This window comes from Aethalodelphis obliquidens, unplaced genomic scaffold (genome assembly GCF_003676395.1).
Source record: "Aethalodelphis obliquidens isolate GAN/ISIS:26980383/991018 unplaced genomic scaffold, ASM367639v1 scaffold69, whole genome shotgun sequence".
Taxonomy (NCBI): Eukaryota; Metazoa; Chordata; class Mammalia; order Artiodactyla; family Delphinidae; genus Aethalodelphis; species Aethalodelphis obliquidens.
In genome coordinates this window covers 3,900,212-3,920,101 of record NW_020838013.1, presented here as the reverse complement: position 1 = coordinate 3,920,101, position 19,890 = coordinate 3,900,212, and the positions used below count along the sequence as shown (strand labels likewise).

General features: G+C 52.8%; 1 protein-coding gene across 5 annotated transcripts in view; it reads right to left on the bottom strand.

Moving 5' to 3' along the window:
- The window catches only part of DPP3 (dipeptidyl peptidase 3), a 34,456-nt gene that overhangs the window by 7,325 nt on the left and 7,241 nt on the right, over positions 1-19,890 (bottom strand). For 4 of the 5 annotated variants that reach the window (XM_027090749.1, XM_027090748.1, XM_027090751.1 and 1 more), the window contains 14 exons: positions 16,824-16,913; positions 16,077-16,214; positions 15,421-15,495; positions 14,706-14,799; positions 10,957-11,087; positions 10,717-10,847; positions 10,585-10,643; positions 7,690-7,884; positions 7,359-7,471; positions 6,902-6,994; positions 5,355-5,417; positions 5,131-5,255; positions 4,887-5,007; positions 3,041-3,220 (listed from right to left, as the gene is read on the bottom strand). In XM_027090749.1, the coding sequence (XP_026946550.1) occupies positions 3,041-3,220; positions 4,887-5,007; positions 5,131-5,255; positions 5,355-5,417; positions 6,902-6,994; positions 7,359-7,471; positions 7,690-7,884; positions 10,585-10,643; positions 10,717-10,847; positions 10,957-11,087; positions 14,706-14,799; positions 15,421-15,495; positions 16,077-16,214; positions 16,824-16,913 (1,608 nt within the window). Of the gene's footprint in view, positions 1-1,230; positions 1,541-3,040; positions 3,221-4,886; positions 5,008-5,130; positions 5,256-5,354; positions 5,418-6,901; positions 6,995-7,358; positions 7,472-7,689; positions 7,885-10,584; positions 10,644-10,716; positions 10,848-10,956; positions 11,088-14,705; positions 14,800-15,420; positions 15,496-16,076; positions 16,215-16,823; positions 16,914-19,890 lie in introns of those variants that run through there. The other variant, XM_027090752.1, reaches the window with a different exon arrangement.

Here is a 19,890-nt window from a genome sequence, read left to right as displayed (position 1 = left end):
GTAGTTGTAGCTTGCGGGCTCTAGAGCGCAGGCTCAGTAGTTGTGGCACACGGGCTTAGTTGCTCCGCAGCATGTGGGATCTTCCCAGACCAGGGCTCAAACCTGTGTCCCCTGCATTGGCAGGTGGATACTGAACCACTGCGCCACCAGGCAAGTCCCAGCTTAGCATTTTTTGTATGAAGATTAGACCACCGATTTAATTTCTATAATGGCTATAGGATTATTCAAGCTATCTATTCATGAGTCAATTTTAATGTTATTATTTTTCTAGGAATTTGTCCATTCATCCAAGTTAAAAAGTTATTGCCATAAATTCCTGCTATATTTACAGTTACGTCCCCCTTTAAATTTCTACTCTTATTTTGCCTTCACTTTTTTTTTTTGGCTACGCAGTATGCGGGATCTTAGTTCCCCGACCAGGGACTGAACCTGGGCCCCCTGAAATAGAAGCGCAGAGTCCTAACCACTGGACCACCAGGGAATTTCCATTCTATGATGTTTCTAGACAGGGGTTCCACTTGTCATTCTTGGTATCTCTAGAGCTTCCTGGATTTATGAATTGGGTTTTTAATCAGTTCTGTAAAATTCTCAGCCATTATCTCTTCTAATATTCCCTCTCTTACCTTTTCTCTCTCCTTTCCTCTTGGAACTTCAGTTTATGTACATTAGACCTTTTCACACTATCCTCCATGTCTCTTAATCTCTCTTTCAAATTTCCTAGCTTTGTGTCTCTGTGCTACATGCTGTATAACTTCCTTTATCTTCAGCTGGATTTAAACCCTGTTTCAGCTGCCTATTTTTAGTTTCAGTGATTATAAAGATTATTGCTAGGAGGTCTATGTAGCTCTCTTCCAAATATCTGACATTTTGTGGCTCTGATCCTTACTTCTTTTGCCAATTTGCAGGTGGCAAAGTAGGATTCCTACTAGGGCACCCTCCAGGTAAGCCTCTCCCTCTTAGACCCAGGGTTAGAATGATTTTCCCTAGCTTTGGAGTAATTAAAACCGACTGGGGGGCTTCCCTGGTGGCGCAGTCGTTGAGAGTCCGCCTGCCGATGCAGGGTTCATGGGTTCGTGCCCCGGTCTGGGAAGATCCCACATGCCGCAGAGCGGCTAGGCCCGTGAGCCATGGCCGCTGAGCCTGCGCGTCCAGAGCCTGTGCTCCGCAACGGGAGAGGCCACAACAGTGAGAGGCCCGCGTATAGAAAAAAAAAAAAAAAAACCAACTGGGAACTCCTGGGGGAAGGTTAGAGAGAATACCTCACCTTTCTCTCTTCTGCATGATATTCAACACCCAGAATGTGAACACACATTCATCAGGTCGACAGGTTAGACCCCAGGAGCTTAAACCAAAGAGTTGGCAACAGGGGTGCTGATGGGACCCAGGTGTTATCATGAACAAGTGAGTAAGGCAGGTAGGTAGTGGACCCGGCAAACTGGAGAGTCACGCCATGTCCGAATGTCCAAGTGTGCAAATGCAGTGGCTGATGCTCAGCTCCAGCCCATCATTCACGTGGGAATTACGTCTGTTGATGTCAGACCTTCAAAGAAGTCAGAAATACACATTTGTATCTCAGCTCACCAACTTTTATAATACGGGTGGGCCAAAGCTATGACTGTGTTTGTGACCCATGGCTGAAGCCTTTCCCTATGGCAAAGGCTTCATCTTCCCTGGGGCTGGCTCCTTGCTCTGCTCTTGGCTTTTCCTGGGGGCTAATAAAAGAAACAGCAACACCAAAAATGCTTCCATATTCCGTATCTTCTGTAAAACTACTGCTGCAGACACTGTCCATTCTGCTGAATGATTCCTCTCGTACAGAGACCCACCTGCTTCAATCTCTAGAACGGAATGCTCTGTGTTCACTCACTACTAAGTCACAGTTCGATACTGGCTGAAGATGTGGCAGATTTGACTCCTTTATCTAGTGACTTATTATTATTATTAATAGACTGTTTTGGAATAATTTTAGATTTACAGAAAAGTTGCCAAGATAGTACAGAGAGTTCCCGTGTGGCCCTGGCCCAGTTTTGCCTGTTGTTAACATCTTACAAAATTGGTACATTTGTATTAACTAAACTCTAGACGTTATTTAGATTTCACTAGTTTTCCCACTAATGTCTTTTATCTATTCCCGAATCTGACCCAAGACACTGCACTGTGTTTTGCATCTAATGATTTTTAATTTCTAATTTTATTTTACTTTAATGGCCAAACATATCTTTTTAGGAAAAATGCCTAACATCCCTTCTGGAAATAGGTGGGAGTACAATCATAAAGAGATATTTGCTGAATTGAAGGCTGGGCCTTCTTCAGGTTGAAAAAGCCAGCAGGACCCTGTTCTGATGGAAGGCACTTCCCGGTAAGGAGTGGGTCACCATCGGTGGTCCTCCAGCTTTGTTGCGTGTCAGAATCACCTGGCAGGCTAGTAAACGTGCAGGTTCCGGGGCCCCGCACTCAGAATTTCTGAATCAGGAGCTCTGGGGTGGTGCCTTTGAATCTGCATGTCCTGGGCGATGCTGCTGCTGGTCTCTGGACCACACTTTGTGTCACACTGGCTTGGATAACACGACATTCTATTGCTCAGTTCCACATATATGTTGTTTCATTTAATTCCTACCAGGTGAGGCAGGTGATGTACCTCATTTGACAGGTGAGAAAAGTGGAGGCCAGCAAGGCAAAGTATGTTACCCCAACTACACAGCTCGTTAGTACTGGCACCAGAACCCCAAAAGGTCTACTGACTCTAAACGTCCCTACATGGGAGGGACGTCAGGGCTGCAGTGACCACTGTCCCTCCCTCCTTCACTCACCAAGCTCCAGGCTTCCTCCTTCTGTCTCTCAACCCACCAAGCTCCTTCCAGTCCCAAGATCAGGCTTTACGCTTTGTTTCTTCTGCTATCAGATCTTCTAATAGCTGGTTCCTCCTTGGCACTCAAATTCCAGCTTAAATACCACCACCTCCAAGAAGCCTTCCCTGTTACAGGGTGGGGAGACAGGGTGAGGCTGGAGGGGGCCTCCAAGGTGAGAGGCCCCTGTTTACCTGGAGTCTCCGCAGGAACCTCTCCAGGGCGGGCTTGCCCACGGTCCGGATCTTGTTGCGGTCAAGGTGGACCTGGGCATCTGGGCGCCCATCGGAGCCTGTGGTGGGAGTGACGGTAACAAGTCCCTCGCCGGCCTCCAGCAAGACCCTCAGGATCACAAACCGGGCCTGCATGTGGGCCTGCTGGGGCCAAAGAGAAAGGAATCATTTGCAACCCCGAGGCAAGAAGTATCAAGAGCTCATTCCAAGGCCTGATATATCATATGTGCGCACTAATTGTCAATTATTATTGTCGTTTTATTCTTCCCCAGCCTGTGGGTCCTTTTGTGCCTATTCCTCTCCCCTCAAATGCTTCCCTTCTCCTCTCACAAGGGAGGGCAGGCTGCCCTGGTAGACAGGAAGGCCATTTCCAGGCAGGACCCAGAGCCTCATGTTCCCCCTTGTCACCCACCATCCCCTCTGCTGCTCCACAGCACACCCTCATGACAACAGTTACCCCCAGAGGGCCCCTCGCCACCAGGACCCCGAGCACTTTCTTCTCCACAATCCTGTTTGCATTCAACAGTGGGATCAAGAGGGCACCGTTATCCGCAGTTTACAGATGACAAAACAGAGGCCCAGAGAGGTGAAGTGACTTGCTCAGGGTCACACAGCTCATAGGAGAGAGCAAGGACTAACCCAAGTTTCCTGACTCTAAAACGTGTGTTCAGGGCTTCCCTGGTGGCGCAGTGGTTGAGAGTCCGCCTGCTGATGCAGGGGACAGGGGTTCGTGCCCTGGTCCGGGAAGATCCCACATGCCGCAGAGCGGCTGGGCCCGTGAGCCATGGCCGCTGAGCCTGCGCGTCCGGAGCCTGTGCTCCACTACGGGTGAGGCCACAACAGTGAGAGGCCCGCGTACCACAAAAAAGTGGTTTTTTAAAAAATAAATTTATTTTAAATTTATTTTTGGCTGTTTTGGGTCTTCGTTGCTGCGCACAGGCTTTCTTTAGTTGCAGTGCGCGGGGGCTACGCTTCATTGCGGTGCGCGGGCTTCTTATTGCAGTGGCTTCTCTTGTTGCGGAGCACGGGCTCTAGGCATGTGGGCTTCAGGAGTTGTGGCACGTGGGCTCAGTAGTTGTGGCTCACGGGCTCTAGAGAGCAGGCTTGGTAGTTGTGGCACAGGGGCTTAGTTGCTCCACGGCATGTGGGATCTTTCTGGACCAGGGCTCGAACCTGTGTCTCCTGCATTGGCAGGTGGATTCTTAACCACTGCGCCACCAGGGAAGTCTCCGTGTGTTCTTTTGATGACACAATATTGCCTCCTCAAAACAGACTTACTTGACTTCTTAAAAGATTTCAATTGCTTGCCCTATCTCTAAAGTACATCTCATCACCGAACAGTGTAGCCTAATGGCTCTGGAGGCAGGCTGCTTGGATTTCAATTCTGGTTCTGTTACCAGCAAGTTACTTAATCGCTTTGTGCTTCAATTTCCTCATCTCTAACATGAGGGTAATAACGGTACCTACCTCCTGGGTTGACACTGGGGACAAATGGGTTAATCACATAAAGCGCTTAGAACTAAGTGGCACAGAGGAAGTCCTATGCAAGTCATCTGTTAGTGATCATAGTAAAATCATCTCATCTGATTCACCCTCAAAGGTGGGCAAGGAGATTATTACTCCCATTTCACAGACAGGGACACCGAGACTCACAACAGTGACCTGACTTGCCCTCATATGCAGTGGACTCTGGGATCAACCCAGTTTATGCGCCTCGTAGGTACGGTTGTCCCTTCCCTACACCCAGAATCCTGATCTTGGTCCCCACCTAAGGCTCTTCCCTCCTGAGGGGTCCCCTGGCCCCCACCTGTCTCCAGCTGGAGGCCTCAGGGGTGTAGAACTCCAGAGCAAGCAGCCCGGCCCGAACCATGTTGAGCCAGTTCACGTAGACCACATCTTCTGCATCAGCCCCCTCAAAGCCAAAGATCCTGGGGGAGGGAGGGGAAGTGGCAGGGGGGAGGGGGGCCAGAGGCTACCCGGGCCCTGCCCTCCCTGCCAGCACCCCCTCCATCCACAGAGGAGGCCCCCCCACCCAGGCCTGCTGCTCGTACTCCAGCACTTGGGGGTTGAGGCAGAGGTAGAGGCCCACGCTCTCTGCCCGGCACTCTTCATAGCTGGAGGCAATAGTGCTGAACTTGCTGTCCCAGGTCTCCCCGCTCCGGTACCAGCTCTGAATCTGGGAGGGGGGGCCCAGGAAGCAAGCTTAGGGGTGCCTGCCATCCCCCTGGGCCGCCCCACTCCCAGCACCCCAAGGCTCCGCCGAGGCCACCCTCACCTGCTCTCCTGTCTCTGGGTTGATCACTGTCTCCTGGTCAAAGTTGAATGCTCCTTTCTCATCCTGCAGGAGAATGGTCATGAATGTGGGGCAGGTGAGGGCAAGGTGCCCCTGCCCCGGGCCAGGCCTTCAGCCCTGGATCCAAGTGGCTCAGAAAGGTGACCGGGAGCAGTGAGTAGATGGCAGGAGCAGCAGGTCCACTGACACACTGCCGCCTCCAAACCTGTCCTGTGACACATCTCAGAAGCCCCGGAGGTAGAAGAACGTCAGGCACCTACCCCTGCACAGAGAGTGACACTGCAGGCCAGATGGGGAGGCACATGCCCAAAGTCACATGAAGACTTGAACTCAGTATCTCCAGAGCCCAGCTGGAGATGTCCCAGTGGGTGGACCAGAAGGCCTGGCCGCTTCTCACCTTCCTGGCCCCTCTGCTGGCAGAGGAGGTCACAGTATGTGACTCTCTGCCTCAGAAGCATCACCCTCACCGTCCTCTCCATGTGCCAAGTGTCTTTCGTGCACCATCCATTTCACCCTTGCAACCACCCTCCAAGGAACATTCTATTACTACCCCACTTCACAGAGGAGGAAACTAAGGCTCAGAGACTAAGAACCCCAAAGCGGAATCAGAGCACATAATGTCTGTGCACACTGTCTCTTAACAATAACACCCATTTTCAGAGGGCCTATCGAATGCCAAGCAAATCCCAGGGCTTTGCCTTTATTCCTCACAAAAGCCATACCATAGGAGTCAGGAACCCCATTTTACAGATGGGCCAACTGAGGCTCAGGGAGGGGAACTGTCTTGTTGTGCAAGGCCATCGAGGGGCCACATGTGTCCCCACTTCCCTGGGACTTCAAAGCCTGGACAAAGCCCAATGCCAAGCTGTGCCCCCATCAGCTGCTCTCTGGATCCTCCTGACTTCCAGGCCCAGCCCGTCCCCATTTGGGGAGGCAGCTGCACCCCACAAGGAGCAGGCCCAATGCTGCACTCTCTGACAGCCCTGACCCACCCACCCCCAGTCATGTCATCAATGCAGCTCTGGGCTGGGGGTCCACAATGGGCTCTTCCCGGCCTGCCAGAAAGGCTGTCTGTCTTCTCATATTTCCTGAGTGGGTGCTGAGGGCGCTCCAGTCACTCTGGCTGGCCAGGAGGAAGGGGCAGCTCTGGGGAGAAGGGGCCCCCTTCAATACCTGGAAAGGTACAGGCTCCAGGGAACAGCAGTGCAAAGACAGACAGTGCTGCAGCCTCAGGACTAGGGGCTCCAGACACTGCCCCCTCCTGGCCTCTCTAGCCCTGGGGCTGCCTGGGTCACACCCTCAGGGCAGGCTTCCCTGGCCTGAACCAAGCAATTCTTCCTGTGGGGGGACCTTAGCTGGATAGTCCTGCAGGTCCCACTCAATCCTGGGACATCTTGGGGGAGGCTGAGACACTGAGGGCCAAGACTGGAGCAGCTTCACCCCTGAGGGGCTGACTGTGGAGGAGGGGAGCCGTAGGCCTGGCTCTGCAGAGGCTCCTGCGGGCACCACGGCCAGCCCCGTGTTCTTACCTGCACGAAGAGCTTGCCGCTGCCGTGGCCCAACAGCTCGTGCAGCCCCACCTGCACGTCAAAGGAGGGTCCCTTCCAGCGGATGTACAGGTCCTGCCGAGACAAGCAGAGACCCATGCTGCCCACTGTCCCACCACGGCCACACGGCCTGCCCACACCCCCCGTGCCAGGCCGAGGGCCCATCGTGATGCACACATTTGCTAAAGGCCTACTATACTGGGCACCGCAAAGCCCATCCCATCCTTGCAGCAACCTGCGAAGAAGGGGCTGCCTCCACTGTTTGCCAGCTGGGGAAACAGGCTCCAAAGACACAAGGTCAAAGGTCACAAGCAGGGAAGCAGCAGAGCCAGGCCCGAAGCCATGTTCTTTCCTCTCCTCTGCGCTGGCCTGTCCGCCTTCCTGCATCAGCTGAGGTCAGGCCAGGCCCAGCGCCGGCCCTCGGGCTGCCGGTGCCCACCTTGTCCTCCTCCTCCAGGAAGGTGAGCTTCTCCCGCTGTGTGGCATAGGCCACGGCCAGCACGTTCCCCAGCGACACGTTCTTAAAGCCTTCCGTCTGCCTTAGGTCGTCATCTGGAGAAGGTGAGGGCGGGGACCAGGGAGAAGGGGCAAAGGTCAAGGGTCACAGACGAGGAGTCTGGACAAGAGGGACAGGCCGGGATGGTGAGTGGAGCAGGGTGATTTGTGGTCAGGGTGAGTGTGTGGAGGCGGAGGGTGCGACTCTCAGTGGGGTCTCCTGGGGGGTTGGGCCATCCTGTCGTGTTCGAGGGGCAGGGCCCACGGAAGCTCACAGTTGGGGATGTTGATGCCGGCAGGGATGCCGGAGCCGGCGAAGGTGAGAACATCCAGGGAGGTGAAGTCGGGGGTGAGGAACTTGTCCTTCTCGAAGGCTGGGGGCCAGGGAAGCTCCTTCAACAGCTGCTCCGCACTTGCCACTAGCCACTCAAACTTGGCACTCATGGCCTTGTTCACCATGGCCACGAAGCCTGTGGGGGGACAGAGTGGGCTGTGGGTTGGCAGGGTTTGGAAGGGATCCCACACCCCCCTCAACCCCTCTAACCCTCCAGCTGTCATGCAGGTATTGAATGCCTGCTGTGCACAGTGACCCTGTGCTGGCCACTCGGGAGAACAATGACCCAGACCTGGGCCCTGCCTCCACGAGGTCACTGTTTTGGGATGGGTGGGGTACAGAGAGAAGGCTTCGCTGAGTAACACCTGAGGTGGATCTTAAAGGAGATTGTGGGGAGTACATAGGGGATGCTGGGGAAAGGATCAGATGCCCAGTGGAAGGGACGACGTGAACAAAAAAAGATGCTCTCCTTTTTGGGGGAACTGTGAACTGTCCTGCACGGCTAGTGCACCTGGCTTATGTGGTGGTGAGTGAGGCTGCCGCAGAGGCGGCTGGGACTGATCCTTTCAGATACAGTGCAGTTAGAGTTCCTGGCTCAAAGCAGTACAATTTCCAAAATTGTACTCCATAGAACACATTTTCTATGAGAGCCTTCATAAAGAAAGAGCTCCCTGGTCAGATAAGTTTGGGCAAAACTATACACTCTACCTCCATCTTCTTAAAGGTTCGCAATGCACATTTGCACGTTAAAGAGTCCTGCAAGCAGAGACTCCCTGCTGCTCAGCAACAAATCCTTCTTGATGTAATTCCTGCTAACCCTGCAGGGACTGTGCGCTGGAAAGGCCTGACCTAGACCGAGGAAGGGGTCAACCTTAACCTGGCCGAGGGATGGGCTTGGCAATGCCTCTCCATCTGGATTCGCTCTGTCTGATGAAATCATCACACCAGGGCAGGAAGAGAGGATGATTAAAATAGCAAAGAAGGAAAAGCGACCTAAATAAATGTCCAATGATTGGGGATTATTAAATAAATCAGGGGGCAGCTATGTGATGGCATGCCATGCAGCTGTTAGATATGTAGTACAATATCAAATGTTGTGGGGAATTATTTATGATATATTGTGAATACTATACACCTATTAAAAAGAATGTGGTAGGTCTATATATACTGATAGGAAAAGTATCCACGATACATGATTAAGTGAAAAAACCAAGTGACAGAACAATACATAGAATATAAGCTCATTTACCTGGATGAGTTAAAAGGAATGCGTGGGGACTTCCCTGGTGGCGCAGTGGTTAAGAATCCGCTTGCCAATGCAGGGGACACGGGTTCGAGCCCTGGTCTGGGAATATCCCACATGCCATGGAGCAACTAAGCCCGTGTGCCACAACTACTGAGCCTAGGCTCTAGAGCCCGCGAGCCACAACTACTGAGCCCACAAACCACAATTACTGAAGCCCGCGTGCCTAGAACCCGTGCTCCGCGACAAGAGAAGCCCCCGCAATGAAAAGCCTGTGTGCCACAATGAAGACCCAACGCAGCCAAAAATAAATAAACTTATTTAAAAAAAAAAAAAAAAAGGAGTGTGTGTGTGTGTGTGTGTGTGTGTGTGTGTGTGTGTGAATGCTTCGACAAAGGCCTGGAAGGACCTGTACTCAACTGCGAGCTGTGGTGATCTCAGGAGGGGTGTGACATAGGAGAGGATAGTAAAGGAGGGATTTCACATTTTATCCTACATACGTCTGTACTGTTCCAATTACTTGCAACAAATGCAGATTTTAAATCACACACACACATTTTTAAGCACAGCACTATATAAAAACAGAAGACAAAAAGTACATTCCAAATTTTAACCTTGGGGTGGGTACAATCACATTTGATTTTTTTTGGTCTGTATTTTCATAATTTTTGACCACGAACAGAGACTACTTTTCTAATAATCACAATGAGTTGTGTAAAAAGGGGGGGACCTCTGAGACTGAGGCTGCTGAGGAGGCCCTGGGGTCTTGGCCCTCAGAGCAGGCCTGGCAAATCAGGACCCAGGCAAGAAACCTGTCTCACCCTCCGGCCCCTGAACTGCCTGTCCCTTCTGCTGTGTCCCTGGGCCTGGATCTCTGGGCTCAGATCCAAGCCCTCATGGGCTGTCGGGGCTTTCCTCTCTCCTCCAAGGCTAATCTCGCGGGCTTTTGGCAGCTGGATGCTCCAGACTCTCCATCCAGGGGCTGGGGAGGATGAAGCTCGGCAGAAACAAGTCTAAATCCTCAGGCTGGATGCCCTGCCCTGCACTAGTGGGTCCCATGGGGGCTTGGACACAAGGGCCGAGGCAGCCTGCCGCCTGTCCTGAGATGACAGCAGCCGAGTCAAGTTCATAGTCCCAGTGTTAATTCTGCTCCCATCAACTCAGCACTGTTTCCATGCCTGGCATTGTGCTGAGCCGTCTGCATATAATACCTCACTTCCCACGACACCCAAAAAGGAGCGACGGATGCGCAGAGGTGGGGTTAAGTGGCTCAAGGTCACACAGCCATTAAGTGACAAAGCTGGAGCCTATGCCTGGACCAGACACGAGAGGCAGCACAGCCAAGTGGCTCAGAGACAAGGTGCCTAGACTAGGCCACCCACGACCTGTGCCTCAGTTCCCACATCTGTGAAGTGAGGAGAGACATTCTCATAGGATGATGGTGTCAAAATGAGCTACGTGTCCAGTACATGGCAAATCATCAATGGCTGTTGTCATTGTTATTGTTACTGCTGAGGGAGGAGCGGGGAGGGGAGAGTCCTCAGGGGACAAGGGTAAGGGTTTCCATCCGACCGCCCACCTCCCAGAAGTTACCTTCAAACTCTCCGCGGGAGCCAAAGGGGTCTCGGTAGCTCTCGATGAACCCGATGTAACTGGGGGAGAGAAGGGCTGAGATGGAGGCGGGGTGGGGGGAGGGGCAGGGCGGGGTGAAGGCTGGCGCCTCACCTCTCCACGATGGGGGCTTTGTCCTGGATCCAGAAGCGAGAGCCCTTCTTGTGGGCCTCGATAGAGCCGTGGGTGAAGCTTTCTATGTACTGGGCCAGCATCTGCTCCTGGTGGCTGGTGGCTGCATAGGCCTGGGGGTGAGCAAGGGTTGGTCAGCCTCAGGCTACCCACCCATCCCCATACCCACCTTTGCTGCCCAGAGGGGCCTGGAGAAGCACCTCAGCCCCTAGCCAGCCCTACCTTGGCTTTCTCCAGGTGCTCCACTACCTTCTGGAGGATGGGTGCATAGTCTCCCCGGGTCACCCGGAAATTGCTTCCCTGGAATTCATAGCTCTTCAGCTTGGAATTCATTTCGGAGTCCAGAATAGGCTCTGAGGGAAGAAGGATGGCTCAGGGAAAAGGCTAATATAAGACACCCCAGCAGGCTTCTCGCTGTGACACTCCTTTACTCGAAGATCTTCAATGGCTCCCCACTGCCCACAGAAATTAGTATAAACTTTCATCTTCAAAAATATAGATATTGGCTTGGCCAAAAGGTCGTTCGGCTTTTTCCGTACCACCTTACAGAAAAACCCAAACGAACTGTTTGGCCAACCCAATGTTATGTTACGTGAAATGTTCTAAGTGATTTACATGTTAACTCATTTGAGCCTTGTATCAGCTCTGTGGGGAGAGGGAAATTATTATCTCTGTTCTACAGATGGGGAAGCTAAGGCACCGAAAGGTTAAGTCAGTTTTTGAAGGTCACACAGCAGCAAGCGGCAGAGTCGGATTCAAACCCAGTGTGGCAGATTGTATTTAAAAAGCTAGCCGTACCCTAGATGTAATCACAAGAGTCCTTATAAGGAGGAGACAGGAGGGTGAAGGGAGGTAGGAGATGTGATGAGAGAAGAAAGAAGAGGGAGAGATGTGAGGAAAGGGCCACAGGCCGAGGAATGCAGGCAGCTTCTAGAGACAGAAAGAGGCAAGGCAACAGATTTCCCCTGAAGGCTCCAGAAGGAACTGGAGTCTTCTTTTAGACTTTGGACCTCCAGAACTGTAACAGAATAAATTTGTGTTGTTTTATGCCATTAAATTTGTGGTGATTTGTTACAGAAGCAATGGGATATTTTTTTTTAAAGGATTTTATTTTTTTCGCTGTGTTGGGTCTTTGTTGCTGCACGTGGGCTTTCTCTAGTTGTGGCCAGCCTTCATTGTGGTGCGTGGGCTTCTCATCGCGGTGGCTTCTCTTGGTGCAGAGCATGGGCTCTAGGCATGTGGGCTTCAGTAGCTGTGGCTCGCAGGCTCTAGAGTGCAGGCTTCAGTAGCTGTGGCTCACAGGCTCTAGAGCGCAGGCTCAGTAGCTGTGGCGCACGGGCTTAGTTGCTCCACGGCATGTGGGATCTTCCCGGACCAGGGCTCGAACCCGTGTCCCCTGCATTGGCAGGCGGATTCTTAACCCCTGCGCCACCAGGAAGCCCGCAATGGGATATTAACGCTGTTGTATTTTGCCTGTTGTCTCTGATCCATACAACATACTTCTAGCTTATATTTAAGAAAAAAGAAAAGATGGCCACAGTCTCTCCCATCTCCCAAAGTGACTTCTCCTATCAGGACTTCTCCTCTTGAAGCGGGGCAGGCAGGCTTGTGGCTACAGCAGAAGTGACGCCATGTGACTGCCGAGGCTAGGTCACAAACGGCGACACGGCGTCTGCCTGGCTCTCTTGGGGTGTTCGCTCTGGAGCCCAGCCACCACGAGCAATGTGAAGATGCTGTGTGAGGTGTTCTGGCTGACAGCCCCAGCTGAGGTCCCAGCCAACAGCTAACATCTACCACTGGACGTGTGAGTCGGTGAGCAGGCGGAGGATGCAGCCCCTAGCTGTTGAGTCACCCGCCACCTCTAAGTCTTCCCAGCTGAGGCCTCAGACATGGTCAGCCAGAGACATGCTGTTCCTAGCGTGCCCCATCCAAATTCCTGACCCACAGAGCCCAGGAGCATGAAGAGGTGGCTTTATATCACTAAACAAATGGGGGCGCTCGTTACGTCAGGCAGCCTGGCTCCAGAGCCACACTCTTAACCACTGTCCTCTGCTGCATCCTAGAGGCCCAGCTCATATTCCCGTGCGATCCCCTCCTATTCCCTGGAACCCTTATCCTCTTCCCTAGTCAAATCGCACTACGTACGTGCTGCTCCCTAAACCTTCCCACCACCTTGCTTTGGCTCATGCTGTTCCCTCCACCAGGAGTGCTGTTCCCGACCTGTCCTCCTTTGCTTGGTATCTGAGGATCAACGAAGGGAGAGCTGCTGGGAAGGCACCGGTGAATGAAACACAGAGTTCCTCCTCTCAAGGAGCTTGAAGTCAACAGAAAAATAACTGGGAAATTACTGGGCGTGCTGATGAGCAAAGAGGCTGTGGGAAGACAGGGACAGGTCCAGGGAAGGTGAGGTCCAAGCCTGGCCTACAGGACGATTAGGGTTCATCAGTGGAACACCTAGAGGGGAGAGAGGACATTCCAAGCGGCAATGGGGAACAGACCGTGCAAAGGCCTGGAGGGGGTAGGTGAGAACATGGGGTTTTCAGGGAATTGGAAGTTGCTGAGCGTGGCTGCAGCCGAAGTCTAAGTGGGAGGCTGGGGCTGGGAGGTGGGAGGTGGGTGTGGAAGGGAGGACGGGGTTACAAAGGTCCTCACAGGGGCCTGGATGCTTCTCTTAATGCTGCATCTGTATCCCCCTCACAACCACCCCGAGTCCAGGTGGTGGGTCCACCTGGCTGTGAGTCCACCTGGCTGTGAGGTAGGCTTGGGACCAGGGGCCCTTAGCCACAAGGACCCAAAACAGAGAAACCTGAGCCACTCCCAGACGTTAAGACACTACTTCGGGGAGAAGAGGGCTCTCTTTGCTGCAATGGCCCAGCTGGTGGCTATCAGGCTGTGTGTTTTGGTTGACAGCCCCAGCCGAGGCCCCAGCCAACAGCTAACATCTACCACTGGACATGTAGATGGGAGCAGCCTGCTGTGGGTGAAGTCAAAGAGAGCTGAGCCAAGAGACAGAGAGAGAAATTTCTGAGAATGCTGTCTGAGCAGCTGGATCCAGCTGTGCCTGAAGCTACTGTATTCTGGGCTTCTTAATTACTCAAACCTACGACGTCCCCTTTGCTGTAGGCAAATTTGAAATAGGTTTCCTCACTTATAACCAAGAAATTCCAAATGATGGAGCCCTTAGAAGTGCATCTGGGCTTTACCTTGAAGGTACTTGGGGAGATATTTAGGAAGTGGATTTTAGTAAGTTCACCACCCCCACCTTTCTGTATTGTCCCCAACCTCCAAGACACACGTGGTCACCTTTTTTTTTTTTTGCTGTACGCGGGCCTCTCACTGCCGTGACCTCTCCTGTTGTGGAGCACAGGCTCCAGACGCGCAGGCTCAGCAGCCATGGCTCACGGGCCCAGCCGCTCCGCGGCATGTGGGACCCTCCCGGACCGGGGCACGAACCTGCGTCCCCCGCATCGACAGGCGGACTCTCTGCGCCACCAGGGAAGCCCAGGTGGTCACCTTTTCCATTAAGGCTTCACTGATGTGCAGTTTGGATTTCTCCTCTAGGCTGTCATGGGACATATGGTCCAGCCTCTACTTCCATTGTTTACATGGATTGGTATCTTCTGCGCCACTGCCTGGAGGATGAGGACCATGGCCAACACGTGGCCCCTGTCAGAGGCTTGCAGCAGTGATGTTCGCCAGGTGGAACAAAGGCCCTTCCCCTGCCCTTGAGCCTCCTCTTAGGTTTACATCACCACCAGCAGCACCGGGGCTGGGGACGCTCACCTCACAGGAACACCATTTGCTGAGCACTAGGGCTTGCACCTAGCAAGACTTCGATCAACGTGTGCCGTAACTATTACAACTGTGGTTACTGCCTGCAGCTACCATAGTCGGCTAACCCTGTCCTGGGTTCTGGCCCCCTCCACGCTGGTCCAGGAACACAGGAAGGAGGAGAAGGGGCGTGAGCTCACCTGTGCTCAGCACAGAAGCCAACCGCACCTCGTAGCAGGGCTTCCCATCCTGGCCGACCTCCTTGAAGAGCCGTGTGTTGTAGGCACTGAGGTTCTGGAAAAGACCAGGGCAGGGGTTTGGGGGAGAGTAAGTCCAGAGCGGGCTGTGGGGTGGGGGGAGGGAAAGTGGGTCACACCAGAGAGAGAAGATACACAGGTAAAGCAGTCCGGGGCCTCCGGTGGACGTGCCTAAGTTGTCTGCGAGGGGAGAGAGCAGGGGCAGGCCAGGGCAGACTCTCGCTCTGCTCAGTACACTGAGCGCTAACTTTTACTAAGCGCTGTGCAAGACACTTCGTGACCTCAGCTAACCCGGGGTACAGGAGGCAGGTCCCATTCCACAGATAAGGAAATGTCGCTGTGCGGCTGAGCTGGGAGGTGAAAGTGACACATGGATGCCCCATGCCAATCCAAGCAGCTCTGATGTTCTGTGTCCTCCTGCCCTGAGGCTGTCACAAGGCCCTTCAGCCCAGGGTGGGGCAGGGGCAGCTCCATCAGGGCACACACGGGGACATCTTCATTCACGCCAGGCTGACCCTTAGACGAGGATTCCCAAGTCTTCTCCACCTCAAGGACCCAAGATGCCCATGCCTCTGGGCCCAAGCTGAGACACAGGAGTGGGCGCCAGTGCCAAGGGGACCCCAACAAACCACCACCCCAAGTTCCCCAACCCCCAAACCTGTGAGTCCAGAAAGTCTTGGGCTAGTTTGGCATCTTCCATGGTACAGTTCCCAGAGAAATAGGTGGTGATTCCCTGTCGGGGAAGGGGCAGATGGGAAATAGGAGTTGCTGAGTTGGGTTGGGGAAGCTGGTGAATTCCTTCCCAGCCACCCTCTCCAGCCTCTGGCTTCCTCCACTTCCTCTCAGCAGCCTCCACTGTCCCTCTCCAACTCTTTCCAGGGGGAAAAAATTACAACACAAACAACAAACAGAGGCCCAAGTCCAGCCTTCCTGCAGCTCTGTGCCAGCCTCTCGCGGGCCCGCCCCTACGGTTTGCTGCATCCCTCACCCCACGCAGCTCCCAAGCAGCCTCCAGAGGTGGGAAGCTTTGGCCCCCTCCTTTCCCATGCCCCCTCCTCAGCTCCCTCCAGCTCTCAGCTTCTCTCCTTCCTTCCTCCTGCACATGGCATCCCAGGATGTCAGAACTGGGAGGGCATTCAGAAAGCGTTCCATCCAACCTGCTTACAAATGATGGCGCTGAGGCCTGCAGTGGAGGGCAGCTTGGCCTCAGGCGTGACGGACAGCCCGCTGCCTCCCCATCGGGTGCCCCTCCCTCCATACCAGGCGGCCCCCAAGGATGCCCTCCACTCCCCAGTGTGGCTGGGGGGGCCTCACCTCCTTCCCCAGCCCGAGGTGTCGAAGCCTCGATTCCAGAGAGAACATGAGCTCCCCGCAGGTCTGCCAGAGGCCCCCGACTTCCTCCGGGTGCTGCTCCGCGGCCTTACTACCCAGGATCACACGTTCCAGCTTCTCCTGCAGGGGAAGGGAGGCCCGTGGCCTGGCCACACCACCCGAACCTGCCTCCTGGAGCGCCCCCCTCCCCGCCCCCATCGACCCCCAAGCTCTTCTCCCACAGTCTAAGACCTTCTGGCTCAGAGTGCAATTGACAGACCGGCAGCATTGACTTTGCCCGAGAAATGCAGACCCTCACGCCCCACCTGCTCAGGCCTGCTGGGTCAGAAGCTGCATTTCAACAAGCTCGCCAGGCAATTCGTGCACTCAGTAGGGGCTGAGAGCCCTGGTGTAAGAGCTGCCCCTGCCCCAGATGGGCCTGAGCCCTGTGGTCCCAGAGAGGGACTCCTCATGCCCAGGCTCCTCCGCTGTCCTCAGTGGTGACAGGCAGGCTCCACCTCTGCAGCACCTAACAGCGCACAGAGCCCTTTCACAGCCTCCGCTCATTCGTCCCTCGGGTCAGCAGGGTCAGGAGGTGGCTGCAGCACCCAAGGCCGTGCAGTGTGGTAGTGACAAGGTCAAAGCTCCTCTCAGGGCCCGACTCCCACTGGGGCTCCATCTGCTGCATGCCCCGCCCCCCCATCCCACCGGCCCCAAACTGCCCACCTTTCCCAGCCGTCTTCAGCTCACCTTGGGCAGGTTGGGAACAAACTTGGTGTCACCAAAGGACTTGTAGTTGCCCATGTTGGAGTAGACACCTGCAGTGTAGACCAGGAACGCCTGGGGGAAAGGGGGTCAGAGGAAGCACAGCCTCCCTACCCCACGGAGGTTCCCTCCTGGGATATTAACACCCCAGAGGAAGCAGTATGGGTGAGGCTGGGAGACTGGCGGGGCAGGACCCACATCCTGGGAGGCCCCAGTCTGGCCACAACATGCTTTCACAGCCCAGTCTTCACACACTCATCGTCCAGCCAAACTGGTCTTCTCAACAGCTACCAAATACATCCAAGCCCTCATGCACCTTGTTCCCTTTACACCAGCACCCTCCCAGCCACCTGCCGCCCTCTCATGTGACCCCCGAGGCCCAGTGCAAACACCACCTCCTTCTGCAGGAAGGGCTGTCCACAGCCCTCACCTGGCAGGCAGCCAGCACCGGAAGCATCAAACGTTAGGGCTGGAGGGGCCTTGGTCAACTACTCTGTGGTTTTTGCCGGCCCCAAATCTAGGCTCCCTTCCTCTGGCAATAAGGCCTCACATTTTCCTTTTGGGATAGGGCGAAATCTCCCTTCCCCAACTCCAGGGCTGGACACAGGCCCAAGGTGGCCAATAAGAGCCCAACCAGGACATTTCCCAGTGGCAACGAGCCTCCGGTTTATACCAAGACTCATCAGGCCTGAGTCCCCTGGAGCTCCCCTACTGGGGTGACGGAAGAAAGCAAAGCTGAGAGATGAAGACTGCATCACCATGGTATCACCGAGCCCCTGAATCTGGTCGTGCCTGAAGCCTCCCTAGCCCTGGACTTTTCAATTATGTGAGCCAGTAATTCTCTCTTTTTTTAAATAGACTTTATTCTATAGAGTAGGTTTAGGTTTCCAGCAAAACTGAGCGGCAGGCACAGAGATTACTCCAAAGTCCCCTATCCCCACACAGGCACAGCCTCCCCCATTTTAATAGCCCGCACTAGACTGGTGCATTTCTTACAACTGATGAACCTACATTGACACCTCATCACCCAAAGGTCATAGCTTACATTAGGGTTCACTCTTGGCGTTGTACATTCTATGTGTTTAGACAGATGTATAATGACATATATCTACCATTATGTATGATACATTACTCTGTATTATACAGAGTAGTTTCAGTGTCCTAAAAATCCTCTGTGCCCGTCTTCCCTCCCAACGCCTGGCAACTACTGATCTTTTTACTATCTCCATAGTTTTGCCTTTTCCAAAATATCATATAGTTGGAATCATACAGTATGTACCCTTTTCAGATTGGTTTCTTTCACCCAGTAATAGGCATTTAACTTTCTCCATGTCTTTTCATGGCTTGATAGCTCATTTCTTTTTAGCACTAGATAATGTTCCATTGTCTGATGTACCACAGTTTGTTTATTGAGTCAGCTACTGAAGAACATCTCAGTTACTTCCAAGTTTTGGCAGTTATGAATACAGCCGCTATAAAAATCGTGTGCAGGGGCTTCCCTGGTGGCGCAGTGGTTGAGAGTCCGCCTGCCGATGCAGGGGACACGGGTTCGTGTCCCAGTTCGGGAAGATCCTACATGTCGCGGAGCGGCTGGGCCTGTGAGCCATGACCGCTGAGCCTGCACGTCCGGAGCCTGTGCTCCGTAACGGGAGAGGCCCGCGTACCGAAAAAAAAAAAAAAATCGTGTGCAGGTTTTTTTGTGGACATAAGTTTCACTTCAAGTTTTCACTTTGGTAAATACCAAGGAGCATGACTGCTGAATCGTATGGCAAGAGTACGTTTAACTTTATAAGGAAGTGCCAAACTCTCTTCCAAAGTGGTTGTACCATTTTGCATTCCCACCAGCAATGAACAAAAGTTCCTATTTTTGCACATCCTTGCCAATATTTGGTGTTGTCAGTGTTTTAGATTTTGGCTGATCTAATAAGTATATAATGGCATCTTGTTTTTTAAGTTTGCAATTCCCTAATGACATACAATGTGGAGCATCTTTCCATATGATTATTTTCCATCTGCATATCTTCTTTGGTGAAATATCTGTTAAGGTCTTTGTCCATTTTTAAATCGCGTCGCTCATGTTCTTACTGTTGAGTTTTGTGGGGTTTTTTTGCGGTACGTAGGCCTCCCACTGCCATGCCCACGGGCCCAGCCGCTCCGCGGCATGTGGGATCCTCCCAGACCGGGGCACGAACCCGCATCCCCTGCATCGGCAGGCGGACTCTCAACCACTGCGCCACCAGGGAAGCCCTTACTGTTGAGTTTTAAGAGTTCTTTGTACATCTTGGATAACAGTCCTTTATTAGACATATATTTGCAAATATTTTCTCCCAGTCTGTGACCTATCTTTTCATTCTCTTGACAGTGTCTTACACAGAGCAGAAAACTTTAATTTTAATAAGTTCAGCTTATCAATTATTTCTTTCATGGATCATACTTGGTGTTGTATCTAAAAAGTCACCTGCATACCCAAGGTCATCTAGATTTTCTCCTGTTATCTTCTGGGAGTTTTATAGTTTTGTGTTTAAATTTAAGGCTGTGATTCATTTTGAGTTAATTTTTGTGAAGGATGTAAGGTCTGTGTCTAGATTCTTTTTTTTTTTTTTTAACATATGGATGCCCAGTTGTTCTAGCACCATCTACTAAAAAGACTATTTTTATTTCATTGTATTGCCTTTGCTCTTTGTCAAAGATTTGTGGACTATTATTTATGGGGGTCTATTTCTGGGCTCTCTATTCTACTGCACTGATCTATTAGTCTATTATTTTGCCAACAGAACACTGTCTTTTTTTAAAATTAATTAATTAATTAATTTTTATTTTTGGCTGCATTGGGCCTTTATTGCTGCACGCAGGCTTCCTCTAGTTGCGGCGAGCGGGGGCTACTTTTCATTGTGGTGCGTGGGCTTCTCACCGCAGTGGCTTCTCTTGTTGCGGAGCACAGGCTCTAGGCATGTGGGCTTCAGGAGTTGTGGCACGTGGGCTCAGTAGTTGTGGCCCACAGGCTCTAGAGTACAGGCTCAGAAGTTGTGGTGCATGGGCTTAGTTGCTCCAC